This window comes from Ambystoma mexicanum, chromosome 2q, assembly GCF_040938575.1.
Source record: "Ambystoma mexicanum isolate Mex_15411 chromosome 2q, UKY_AmexF1_1, whole genome shotgun sequence".
Taxonomy (NCBI): Eukaryota; Metazoa; Chordata; class Amphibia; order Caudata; family Ambystomatidae; genus Ambystoma; species Ambystoma mexicanum.
This window is the reverse complement of record NC_090924.1, coordinates 461,929,358-461,941,669: the sequence shown is the minus strand read 5'-3', so window position 1 is coordinate 461,941,669 and position 12,312 is coordinate 461,929,358. Positions and strand designations below refer to the sequence as shown.

The 12,312-nt window shown below is 50.7% G+C and overlaps 1 protein-coding gene across 4 annotated transcripts in view; it reads left to right on the top strand.

Annotated features, from left to right (window-relative positions):
- RBM10 (RNA binding motif protein 10) overlaps positions 1 to 12,312 on the top strand; it is a 464,414-nt gene that overhangs the window by 409,678 nt on the left and 42,424 nt on the right. For all 4 annotated transcript variants that reach the window (XM_069647579.1, XM_069647578.1, XM_069647580.1 and 1 more), the window contains 2 exons: positions 4,099 to 4,284; positions 4,751 to 4,825. In XM_069647579.1, the coding sequence (XP_069503680.1) occupies positions 4,099 to 4,284; positions 4,751 to 4,825 (261 nt within the window). The remainder of the gene's footprint in view (positions 1 to 4,098; positions 4,285 to 4,750; positions 4,826 to 12,312) is intronic.

The following is a 12,312-nucleotide window of genomic DNA, read 5'->3' as shown; positions in this document are numbered from 1 at the left end:
TCTAAGAGTTGTTTTGGGTGGTTTGGAGTCTAGCTAAGTTTCTTTTGGATGTGCCAGCTAGGAGGGAATTGCAGTAATCCAATTTGGCTCCTATGGTGGCTCTGGCAATAGAGAGGCAGTTGTCTTTTGTTAGAAATGGCTTTATAGTATTGGTGAGTTTGGTACTCAGTGCAGAGGCTGAGGCAATGGAGCTAACTTGTTTATCCATGGATAGTGTAGCATCAATGTGGACTCCGAGCGTTTTAACAGAGGACAGGACTGGGATGACAGTTGTTGATGCAGAAGTTGAGATAGGTTGGACCTAGTTTGGCTAGTGTGGATTTTTGACCAAGAATGAGGATTTCAGTTTTATCCCCATTAAGGCACAAGCCATTTGTCGCCATCCAATGCCTGGCTTGTGGAGTAAATTTGTTTAAGGGTTGTCAAATCTTGGTGATCCAGGTGAGGGGAAAGAGCACCTGGGTGTAATCAGCATAGTTTGTGTATGTGATCCCAAGAGCATCCAGTGTATCAAAAAGAGGCTTTGTAAATGAATTATAGAGCGTGGGGGCAGTACAGGATCCCTGGGGGGCGCCACAGTGTATGATGATGGGCTCTGCATTAGCTATATTGGAGAACACTTTGAGGGCTCTGCCTTCTAAGAAGGAGGCGATCCAGGTTCCTGCGTGATTGGAGAAGTGTGCAGCATGCGTGAGGTGGTTGGTGAGGGTGTTTTGGTCAACCAGATGAAACGCTGCTGAGCGGTCTAGGAGCAGGAGTAAGGCAGGCTTGCCCTTGTCAAGGATGGTGGTGATTTGATTTTGTAGATCTAATAAGCCGGTTTCCGTTCCGTGTCCTTTGCGGAACCCCGATTGTCTCTTTCCTAGGATTGAGTTGGTTTCGAGGTACAGTTGGATTTGTCTGTGGGCGGCCTTATCTAGCATTTTAAGAAGAAACGGGACACTTGTTATGGGTCTGTAGTTATTAGGTTGAGAGGGGTCTAGCGTAGGTTTTTTTAGGAGTGGACGTACCCATGCCTCTTTTTGAGGCAGTCGGGGACTATGCCTGTTTTGAATGAGGCGTTTATGAAGGCGGTAATGAGGAGCGAGTTGCTCAGCACAATCTTTGATTTTGGGTGGCCATACATCGCCCTTGTATAGCGAGGGTTTGAGATGTTTAAGGATGTCTAAAACATTTCAGTGAAAGAGAATTTAGGAGGGGTGATATTTCTTTGGTTTTGGGTTAGGTCTGCTTCTGGTGGTTCTGCTTAAGTAATGCTTTGTAATGGTCTGAGATTCTGTTCTGGGGGAGGTCTATTTTTTTTAGCATAGCAAATTATATGCTGGTGCACCAGGCTTCATCTTTAACAATTTTGTCAGTGCATATGGGAGGTAATGTTTATTCTTTAAAGATAGTAAAGAGTTCTTTAGTTTGTGAGTTAGCAGAGGCGATTCTATTATTGTAGGCTTCAGATTTGGCTTTGGATATGGAGTCTTTGTACTTTTTAGCGATGGATTGGAAGTTATCTTAAGTGGTGTCACAGGGGTTAGCCTGCCAGGTTTTAAGCGCCTGACGTTTGGACTTGCGCAGATTTTGGAGCTCTTCTGTGAACCAGGAATTGGAGTGAAATGATTTTTTCTTTTTTATTTTCTAATGGGGCGACAGTGTTGATGGCATTGGTAAGTGTCTTTGAATAATTCAGCTAGTATGTTGTGGTCTGGTGAGAATGGCGGTGCTAGGCATGGGAGGTTAAGACAAGCACTGATGTTCTCTGCAGTGAGTTTTTTTTGCGCTTCTGGCTAATGTAGCCAGTGCTGGTGTAGTAGGTTTGGCGCATGGTGTTATAGGGATGGTGAATTGTAAGCAGTTGTGGTCTGTCCATGAGAGGCCAATATTGGACACAATGTGTCCGTTATGGTCTATAACCCAGTCTAAGATGCGACCTTTCGCGTGTGTGGGATAAGTGAATTTCTGAGAGAAGCCAAGGTCACTGAGGTCCTTTGTGAGGGATGTGGCAGTTTTGCCATTGGGTCGTTGAAGCCTAGGTTGATGCCGCCTAGGAGTAGTGTTGGTAGATTTTTTGATGTTATTTCCTAGAAGGTGGGTGACTTGACCTAGGAAGTCAGAAGGGGTTCCTGGTGGACTGTAAACCTGGATATTTATGGTATTTCTTGGCGATGGAGCTATTTTAGCTGATGAGATGTCTACATTCCCTTCTCCTTGGTGGGGTATAGGTCTGATGGATATGTCCTCTTTGAATATTAGGGCTACTCCCCCTCCTGTTTTGGCTAGCCTGTCCTGTCTGAGGATAGAGTAACCTTTGGGAAGTGTTAACATGATAGCTGGGCCAGAGGCCTCATGAAGCCATGTTTCCGTGATGGCTATTATGTCTAGGTCTTGGCTGGTGATTAGATCATTAACTTCTAACGCATGGACATTGAGAGAGCGTACGTTGAGTAGGGCGCATTTGTAGAGCAGGGGTTAGTTGTTCATTTTAGTTGGAGCTGGGGTTCTTGTTTTAGATGACGAGGAGGATTGTTTGGTGTTGTGGATGGGTATTTGGTGGCGCACCTTATTGATGCTAGGGTTAATGGCTGTATGGCAGTGGTATCTGGTGTTTGCTCTATAGATGGTCCTAGATCCTTGGCGGTTGTTTGAGTGCAACAAAAGAGGGCATGGTAGCTTTGTTCATCGGGTGAGTGCGTGTCCTAAGTCTGTGTTGTCTGGAGTGCAGTGTAGCTGGGCGCATGGCTGCATGCGTGGTAGGTTGGATGGGACTAGGCAGGAAGTTCATGGCGTTAGAGCGTTAAGGCTGCTGGCGTAAGTGTGGTTGGCTAGATCTGGCCTGCGCATCTTATGTGAGCATATTTGGAGTGTGAGCAGGGTGCCCATCATGCATATAAGAGGCAAGGTGTACATGCTGGATAGATGATACAATCTATAACGAGGTATGCAGAAAATGGTGTGCGTTAGACTAGTGAGTGCTGTCTTTTCCAGGTGTGGATAACGGTAGGTGCTAGTGGTTAGAGGTCTGGAGAGTCTGACCCTTGCGGAGGGTGCAGTGATCCCTAGAAGATGCAGATAATGCTATGGGCAGGATTTAAGACCATAGAGGCTAAAAAAAGTAGTGACTGCCATGTATACCTGAGCGACAGTTAAGCCAGGCATTCATTTACCGAGTGTATTGGGTATCTAGCACAGTAGCCTGTCTACACTTCCAGATGCTGTATTTGTGTACACTGACAAGATGTGCAGATTACAATGGCAGTACATTGTATGGTATTTGTGTACACTATGACAAGATGTGCAGATTACGAATAATACATTGTATGGCAGAACCAACAGTAAGTTCAGTATTTAAACTTTACTGAGGGAGGTGCCGGTGTATGGATACTACAAAGGCAGAGTTCCTCCAGAAAGTCAATCACGTTCTTATGAAGATGCTAATAGGCGTGCATTGTATGCGATAATCCAGTAGTTGGTGCTGTGGGGACAGGTGTGGCAGTGGGCAGCTTACCTGGAGCAGAGCGGTGGGCAGCGTTCGGGGCTCCTACGGCTCCGGACAGGCTCGAGACAGGGGTAGCGTTTGTGTGTCTGCCTTCGTGTGGAGGGGCGGCTTTCGCCTGCCGGCTCTCATTGGGCAAAATAAGTGAGGCAGTGGCCAATCAGTGGCCGTGTTGGTGCAGCTGAGGCACTCGGGATGCTGCTGGTCGTTAGGTTCAAAGCGCGGCAGTTCCGACAATTAAGGAGTAAAATTCCTTCTTTTAGAATTCGTAGTGTATAACGGGCATCTTGCCTAGCAACAGGTAGTTGCATGAGCCCTTTGTAACACTGCTCCTGCAGTGCTATTTGGGCGAGCTCCTGCTCCTTCACATGCTCAGTGATGGGCTAAGGCTTTAAAGCAACAGTCCTGGCAGCCACATAAGCTGCCATAAGTCCAACTGCTAAAAGGGATACAGTGGCGTGGGGACTGGAGTAGGAATCCCTCTGACCACAGAAATAGTTCAGTGTTAAAGAAAATATACATAATAAAGGGGAAAGGTGAAAACTGAAGGGGCCCAGAAAACTGTACTCGGAACATATTTAATTTTGTATTAAGTCATTTTTTTCTCATTTTAGAGTCCGCCACGTGGTCTAGTTGCTGCTTATAGTGGAGAGAGTGAAAGCGAAGAGGAGCCAGAGACTTCGGCTGACCAAGAGGAAAGGCTGACAGACTGGCAGAAGATGGCATGCCTGCTCTGCCGGCGGCAGTTCCCCAGCAAAGAGGCCCTTGTGCGTCACCAACAGCTCTCAGACCTTCACAAGGTATGTAAACTGAATACACTGTAGGAGAATCCATTATGTTGAAAAACATTTTACTGTACATAACAAGCGTTAGCAGGCTTTCTAAAGTGAGAGAATATTTATTTTTGGACATAGGTTTAGCACAAACTTTAAACCTGGTTCCCATTCTGTCATTGCGATTCTCTTGCCACTACTTAAAGCGTTCATACCACTATGTCTTACATAAAAAGATGCAGCCTACTGTCACTGATTTCTCTTTGATCTCTACTACGTTGACCTGCCTCTGCTTGGTACGGCTACCTCTCAAGGACACATTTTACTGTTCCCTCTCATTGCTCCTAAATCTCATTGCTCGCCTTCATTGTCCCTTTTGTCAGTCTTTAAAGGCTTGGCCTAGAGGCAATTGCATTTAAGTGTGCACCTTACAAAAAAAGCAACATACCCTAATAGCTCTGAAAAAGTCTTACCTGATTTTGATTGTTTGCAGCAAAATCTCGAGCGGCACCGCCTTTCCACTGCAGCAGGTGACAACCAGGGGTCCTTGCAGAAGAGTGATAATGAGGTAGGACAATGTCTTTGAGCAGTCTGTGGAGGTATTCAATAACTGCCATTTTGTTGGGCAGCTCCATTTCTGTTGGTGGGCCAAAATATTGATTGCCATTCTGACTAAAAAGGCTTTACGGGTGTTGCTTCTCATTACTTGAAACATATATGTACGTGGAGATGGTGGTTGTCATTGCACTTACTTCAGCTTGTTCTGGACCATACTTGTTTTTTCATGGATACAAACTTCACTTTAAGGGAAAGTGGTTTGGGTTGATTACATCAAATATCAAATAAAATGTTGTTGTTGGCGAATTGGTCGAATGTTTTTTTCTTTTAACAGTTAAATTTCACTCCAAACCCCCTCTGCATTCCCCGTCTTCCTTTTACATTAGTTGTAGCCCAAAACCCACCCCCCACAAATATATGCGGCAAAATTTGCTACTAATTCTCCTACGACCAATTCGGACGTGCAGTAATCTACCAACACCGAAAGTCATTCTGTTAGCAAATTGACCACATGTGCCTTCCTGCATTCTTAGAATTGCTTTCAACCAACTTTGGTCTGTTTACTCAGGCACTTCTTAGTAACCAGTTGTTAGGAGTGGATTTATATACTCTGGCCTGGTGGACAGATATATGGGGACCAACATAGTTTAGTGACTGGGACAACTGTGGAAGCTTTCATTTCGGTGCCACCTTAGAGACCTCCAGCTCTTTTGCTGGACTCTGGGCTTTTAATGTTTTGCTCCCGAGTGTGGGACCCTTTTCTCACTCAATTGTTTTCCTGACTGATTTTTGTTTTATGGAATCTAGTATTGGATATTGGCAGTGGCATGGACCGAAGAGTTGTGAATGAATGAAGGCAGGCGCCGCGCCTGGACATAATTGCAAGTGTTAGCATTGCCACATTCCAAAGGGGGTAGGAGCGGTAACATGAATGAGCAACCGAATAAGAGGATGGAGGCAGTAAGCCTGGGCTTACCGATGCCACCCTCCTGCTAGACTAGATTGGGAATGCTCTCTGGGCAGACATGGAGACGCCCACACACCCCACCTAATGGGAAACCTAGCGCCTCGCTTAGACTGTAATGCCAATTAACCAACCCACTAACATCTTCACCCTCTGCATACATCTCTCAAACGCTAACCAAATACAACTACAACACAACAATCCGCACAACCGTCACTACACTGCAACAACAAAACAAAGCACACATGGACCCGCACAACAGAACACGACATCTTCTGACAGTATAACACCCCAAGCCCAGCCAACGGAATTCCGGACTGAGTCCGCCAACAGCACATCACTGCTCACTTGCACTTCTCCAGCTCATCCCACTAACTCCCTCCCACCACCCCCTTTCTTTCAGAGCCGCCAGAGCGCCAGGGGACCACTCCAGTGGTGATAGTGCGCGGTACAAATATCCTTTAACATTAACATGGGCATCTGCTTTTGCATTGTGACACACAGCACCTTCTGTGCAGTGCCACTGAGACGTCCCTTGGACTTCTCTTAATGATTAACTACATTTTCTTGGGTGAACTATTTTCCCAAGAATGATGAGATGACCCCGGTCTGTCTTACCTTTACTTTACAGGTTCAGCACACACCACCCTATGTGGAGTGCTGGGGGCTTACATAGTAATTCCTTTAATCCATTCCTTTCCTCATGTAGCATTTTGTTACACTAACTCACTTCAGTGGCTGGTGGCATTGTTTTTTTTTTTTGTAATTTATTTTTTTAACTACCTAGTGACATGTCTGCTGCGGTGCTGCACCCGAGGCTGACTATTTCAACAAAATGACCCCAGTTTTATTTTTTCGCCATTTCTTGTTTAGTTTCTCCAGCATGGGATGGGGTCTGGCATGGATTCACATGCTCATGAATAGTCCCCGTCAGGCTGGGAATCCTCGGTAAAGAAAAAATCAGTTTCCGTTTCGTTTCTGAACGGTCTTTCTCCTAATAACCAATCACCGGTATCTGGGTCATACTGCCCCCAGCCAATGACTGTCCTCTACCTAAGCCCCTCCTCTCGCAGCCATCTTCAGATTTTTACTGCACGTTCAAGTGTTGAGAGTCCTCGTGCTGTAGCTCTCAAGCTTTTACTGCGTTTTGCGTTTTTATAAAGAGTTAACTCTTAAATTTTCGGTCAGTCAAGCCTCAAGCTCCACCGATTCTACTTCCGATCAACGGGGACCCGTTTTTGGAATTTTCTATGCCCTTAAAGGGCATTTTTTCGTTGAGTTTCCACTTCTGGGGGGATTCCAGAAGATCTTTGAGGCCTACCCCGCGTGGACATGGCCCAGGACAAAGGAAGCATGACGCCTGTTGGATCCAAGCTGTTCAGGAGCTGCCCTGGATGCGGACTACAGAACGTTTTTAAGGAGGATGAGCACTCTCAGTGCCTCTACTGCCTTCACGACGACAAGTCGCACGTGGAGAAGGACTGTGCGTTTTGTAAGAACATGTCCGAACGGACAATGAAGGATCGTCGTACTAAACTCAACAACTGGCTGGAGGGGAAGAGCCCAGCAGAGCGGTGAGAAGTAGAAATCTGAGCGGTCTTCGAAGACCTTTGTGGGCGCTCTGGCGACAGGGTCCAACAAAAGGCAAAGCACTGCAAGTCCGCGGGCACCGGGAGCGCCGATTCGTCGGGCTCCTCGGCTGCCAGGCAGGGTGCAGTATCACCAATGCCATCAAGCATGAGCCAACGCTCTGGCTCGGTGAAGAGGAAGTCTGAGAACCCGAGTAAGCTTCGGCAGAAGCCCCAGTCGATCCCGACGGAGACAGCCAAGGGGGAGCGAGGTGGCGACCCTCCCCCCAAGGTGAACTCGAGCACGCCCAAGGTCGTGAAGGCCCTGATTGACCCAGCTAAGGCCTCGATTGAAGGAGTTGTGGCGGTCCTAGTGAAACCTACAGAGGCTTCCCCAGTGGAAACGGCTTCAGGGGCTAGAGTTTCCCTGCCGCCCCAGAAGGAATCTTCTTTTCTGCCTATCGAGAAGACCCCCGTGGAACCCCAGGAGAAAGAGGGGCGGGGGCACAGTAGCCATAACGCACACGGATACCACCTCTGAGAATGAGTTGGCTAGCGTCCAAGCGATCCAGGACAAGAAGTCGGAGGAATCCAGGGCCCACGGGAAGGATCCCGACGAAGAGAGCAACGGGGATAGCCGACGAGGAAGATAGGGTCGGATTGCAGCCGGTGCCTGTACCAGGGGACAATTCAGGAACTATCTTGATGGCCATACAGGCCCTGTGTACAGAGATAAGGACAAGGATGCCCTTACCCCCACCAACGACCCAGTGGAGCCTGGACCGTCGGGGAGCCCACCTAACAAGCGGAGATGAGTCCATCCTCCTCCCCCCTTTTTCCAGCCTTTACCCCCTTCCCCTCATCCGAGGGATGAGACCAGAACGGCGACATCTGGGACAGACGACGGTGGTGACGACGGTATGGGCCTCCCATCACCACCTACTCGGGCCTCCCCCCTGACGAAATTGGCTCCTTCCACGCCATGATCACCAGTGCATCTGAGCTCTTCCAGCTCTGCCCTGAAGAACAGAAGGGCTTCCTCTACCAATGACGGGAGGCCAAGAGGAAGACTGTCCTTTCAGTCCCCTTACTGGACGACATCTGGGACGAGGGGCTGGCGCTCCTGAAGAACCCATCCACGGCTCCTACTAAGAGACAGGTACGAGAAGTAGTACCGGGTCCCAGACTTTGCCCCTATGTGCCTCAGAGCACAGCAGTCCCTGGACTCCGTGGTCTCTGCGGTGGGCAAGAAGAAAATGGCGGGGGGGGGCGACTGCCTCAACTGCCACGCACCCCTCAGCCCCCAGACTGCGAGGGGAAGGAGCTGGACGCCATGGGACGGGTCATGGCGGCAACTACTATTAAATCGGCCAACGCCCTCGCGATCTTGGCACGCTACGACGGGGAGCTGTGGTTCAAGATTGCGCCCCTCCTGGACTTCCTCCCGGACGATAAGAGGGCTGAGGCCCTGGAAATCCTACAGGAAGGCGAGGTGGCTTCAGACCATGCCATTACAGTGGCCACGGATATCGGCGACACTGGCTTTCGCCAGATGGGCAACAGCATTTGCCTTCACTGGCGCGGTTGGCTCAAAGCCACCGGTTTCCGCCAGGACGTGCAGACCAGGGTTCTGGACATGCCCTTCGACGGGAACAACCTGTTCGGCAAGATAGTGGACGAGTCACTGCAGGCCATCAAGGCGGACACCGAGACGGCTCAGCCTTGGGTGTTCTACGACACCGTCCTTTCGGAACTCCGGCGGCAAGCAAGGTGCCTCCAAAGGATTTGGCGGCTCACCGTCGTACCGCCTAGCGGCCTGCTCCTCGTCACAGGAAGCCAACAGAAGACACGGCAAGACTTGAAGATCCCATCGTCGGCAGAAAGGCCGTGACGAAACAGGACTGAACTGGCTGTGGCATCGGGCCCCCACCCGAGCACCCCAGTGGGAGGCCGGCTGGCGAATTTCGGCAGTGTGTGGGAGTCTCCACCGACCATTGGGTGCTAGATGCCCTGGCCAGCGGGCACACTCTGGAGTTTAAAAGGTGTCCCCGTATTCCACCCGTGGCCAGGAAGGACAACCACGTCCCAAAATTACTTCTGGAGGTACGAGCGATGCTAAGAAAGGGAGCCATAGAACTCGTCCCAAAGAGACTCCAGGGCTCGAGTGCACTTGCGGTAGTTCCTCGTCTGGAAGAAGACCGACGGTTGGCGACCCATCCTGGACCTTTGTCTAAACAAGTACATCAAGTCCCAGAAATTCCGGAGGGTCACCCTACAGAACGTGCTGGGACAGCTGGAGGAAGGCGACTTCCCGTCATCTCTGGACTTGGAGGATGCCTACTTCCACATCCCCATTCTAAAAGGACATTGAAAATTCCTACAATTTGTGGTCCAAGGGCGACACTATCAGTTCAAGGCCCTTCCCTTCGGATTGAAGTCGGCGCCCAGGGTGTTCACCAAGTGCCTAGCACAGTGGCGGCACGGCTGCGCCTGCAGGGGATCCACGTCTACCCCTACCTGGACGATTGGCTCATCCGAGCAAAATCGAGGGAACTCGCTGTCGACCACACAGCGAAGACCATCCAGTTGCTCACGGATCTGGGATTCTCGATCAACTTCGCAAAATCCCACTTGATACCGTCGCAAGACGCTCTGTTCCTGGGAGCCAGACCCGACACAGTGGCGCGATTGGCTTTGCCGTCAGAGGAAAGGACGAAGGCCATCCTGGCCAAGGTACAACGGCTGTTGACCATGGACATGGCCAGGGTAAGGTCCATCAAGTCCCTACTTGGCATGATGTCATTGTGCGCCTATGCAGGTTGCGGATGCGACCACTGCAGGAGTTCCTGGACGCCCTTTGGATACAAGCGGCGGGCAGCTTCGAAGACAGGATCTCACTCAACAAGACTTTCCACCAAGCAATCTGGTGGTGGGGCACCTGCGCGCATCTAGCGGCGGGCATGGACTTCCAGACACGGCACATCAGGAAACTGATGACGGACGCCTCCCTGGAGGGATGGGGAGCACACCAGAGATCTCCACGCAAGAGGCCTTTGGCTCCCGTAGGAGAGGTCACTACACATCAATGTCCTGGAGCTCCGAGCCGTGTTCTGGGCCCTCAGGTAGTTCCTTCCGTCCCTCAAGGGCAAAGTGATAAGGATCGTCACCCACTAACACCAACATAATGTTCTACATCCAGAAGCAGGGGGACACCAGATCCCCAGCCCTATCCAAGGAAGCGCAGGATCTGTGGCACTGTGCCATCATCCAAGGGATGTTCCTGGTACTCTTCCATCTTGCAGGAATAAAGAACACCATCTCCGACTCACTCAGCAGGGAGCTGCGCTCGTGCCACGAGTGGGAGCTGCAGCAAGATCAAGTAGATCTTCTATTCTGAGGATGGGGCAATCCCCAGATCGACCTATTCGCGACGAACGCCAAGTGCCGGAGGTTCGCCAGCAGGTATCCCCAGCTGGAGAGCATGGGCGATGCCTTCTCATTCCCCTGGGATGGCCTGTTCCTGTATGCGTTCCTACCTTTGCCGTTGCTTCTGCAACTCATCAGTCAACTCAGACGATCCCGGTGCAAGATGATCCTCGTCGCACCGGCGTGGCCGAGGCAGATATGGTTCCCGGACCTTCTGGACTTGTCAGCATCCCCCCCGCACGGCACCCCCTCCCCTATTCAAACTACAGACAGACGCGGATCTTCTCGCCAGGGAAGGAGGTGCCATTCTGCACCCCGACCCAGGATCGCTGAGCCTACATGCCTGGCTCCTGCAGCACTAGAGTTCAGAGGCTACGATATCCCGGCAGACTGCAAGGCGGTCCTTGCAAAGGCCAGGGCGTCCTCGACTCTTAAGTGCTACGGGCATAAATGGAAGAGGTTCTCTGTCTGGTGCCGTGCACAGAAGATCAAACCTCTACGGATTACGGCCCTTCAAGTGCTGCCGTACATGCTATTGCTGGCCAAGGCGGGGCTGGCGCATGCCTCCAAGATCAATCTGGCGACTATCTCCCGCTACACCAGAACACTGGGGCGGTCGTCACTGTGGTCTCACCGCCTTGTGAAGGAGTTCATGAAAGGACTGTTCCACTTCCCGCCGGTGAACGCCCCGGCGTGGGAGCTCAACGTGGTGCTGACCAGGCTCATGGGCCCGCCATTCGAGCCTCTGCATTCGGCACCGTTGAAATTCCTGTCGTGGAAAACAGCGTTTCTTGTGGCCATCACCTCTGCACGACGAGTGGGAGAGATCCAGGCCCTCTCCTGTAAACCTCCATACCTGACATTTCACAAGAAGAGGGTAGTGCTGCCGACGCACCCCTCCATGCCCTAGGTGCCGTCGGACTTCCATCTCAACGAGCCCTTGGTGTTACCGGTTTTCTTCCCTTCACCGACTGAGAAGACTTTGCACTCGCTGGATGTGGCTAGAGGGCTGAAGTTCTACGTGGACCGCATAAAGAGTTTTCGGAAGACATCACAGCTGTTTGTGAACTTTGGAACTGTGAACCAAGGGAAGGCCCTCTCGAAGGCTTCCATTTCAAGATGGCTCTCCGGCTGCATCATGCACTCACTGGTTGGCAAACCGACCGTTGCCCGGCTGTCCGAGAGCCCATTCAACCAGAGCAATCGCTGCTACCACAGCGTTCCTGTCTGGTGTGCCCCTGCTGGACATTTGCAGGGCTGCTACGTGGAGGTCGATGAACACCTTCACAAGATTCTACTGCGTCGACCAGGATTCCAGGTAGGAGTCCAAAGTCGGCCAAGCAGTGCTGCGCAACCTGTTCGCTTGAAGGTGAGCCTGGTGAGGAGGTAAGAGATGCTTAATGTTGAGTTGTTGAAATACTTAATGTTGAGCCTTGCCACCTCCCGTGGTTGCGCATGTGTGTACTGCTATGTATTCTTGTATTCATGAGCATGTGAATCCATGCCAGCCCTCATGCTGGAGAAGGAACAAGTTACTTA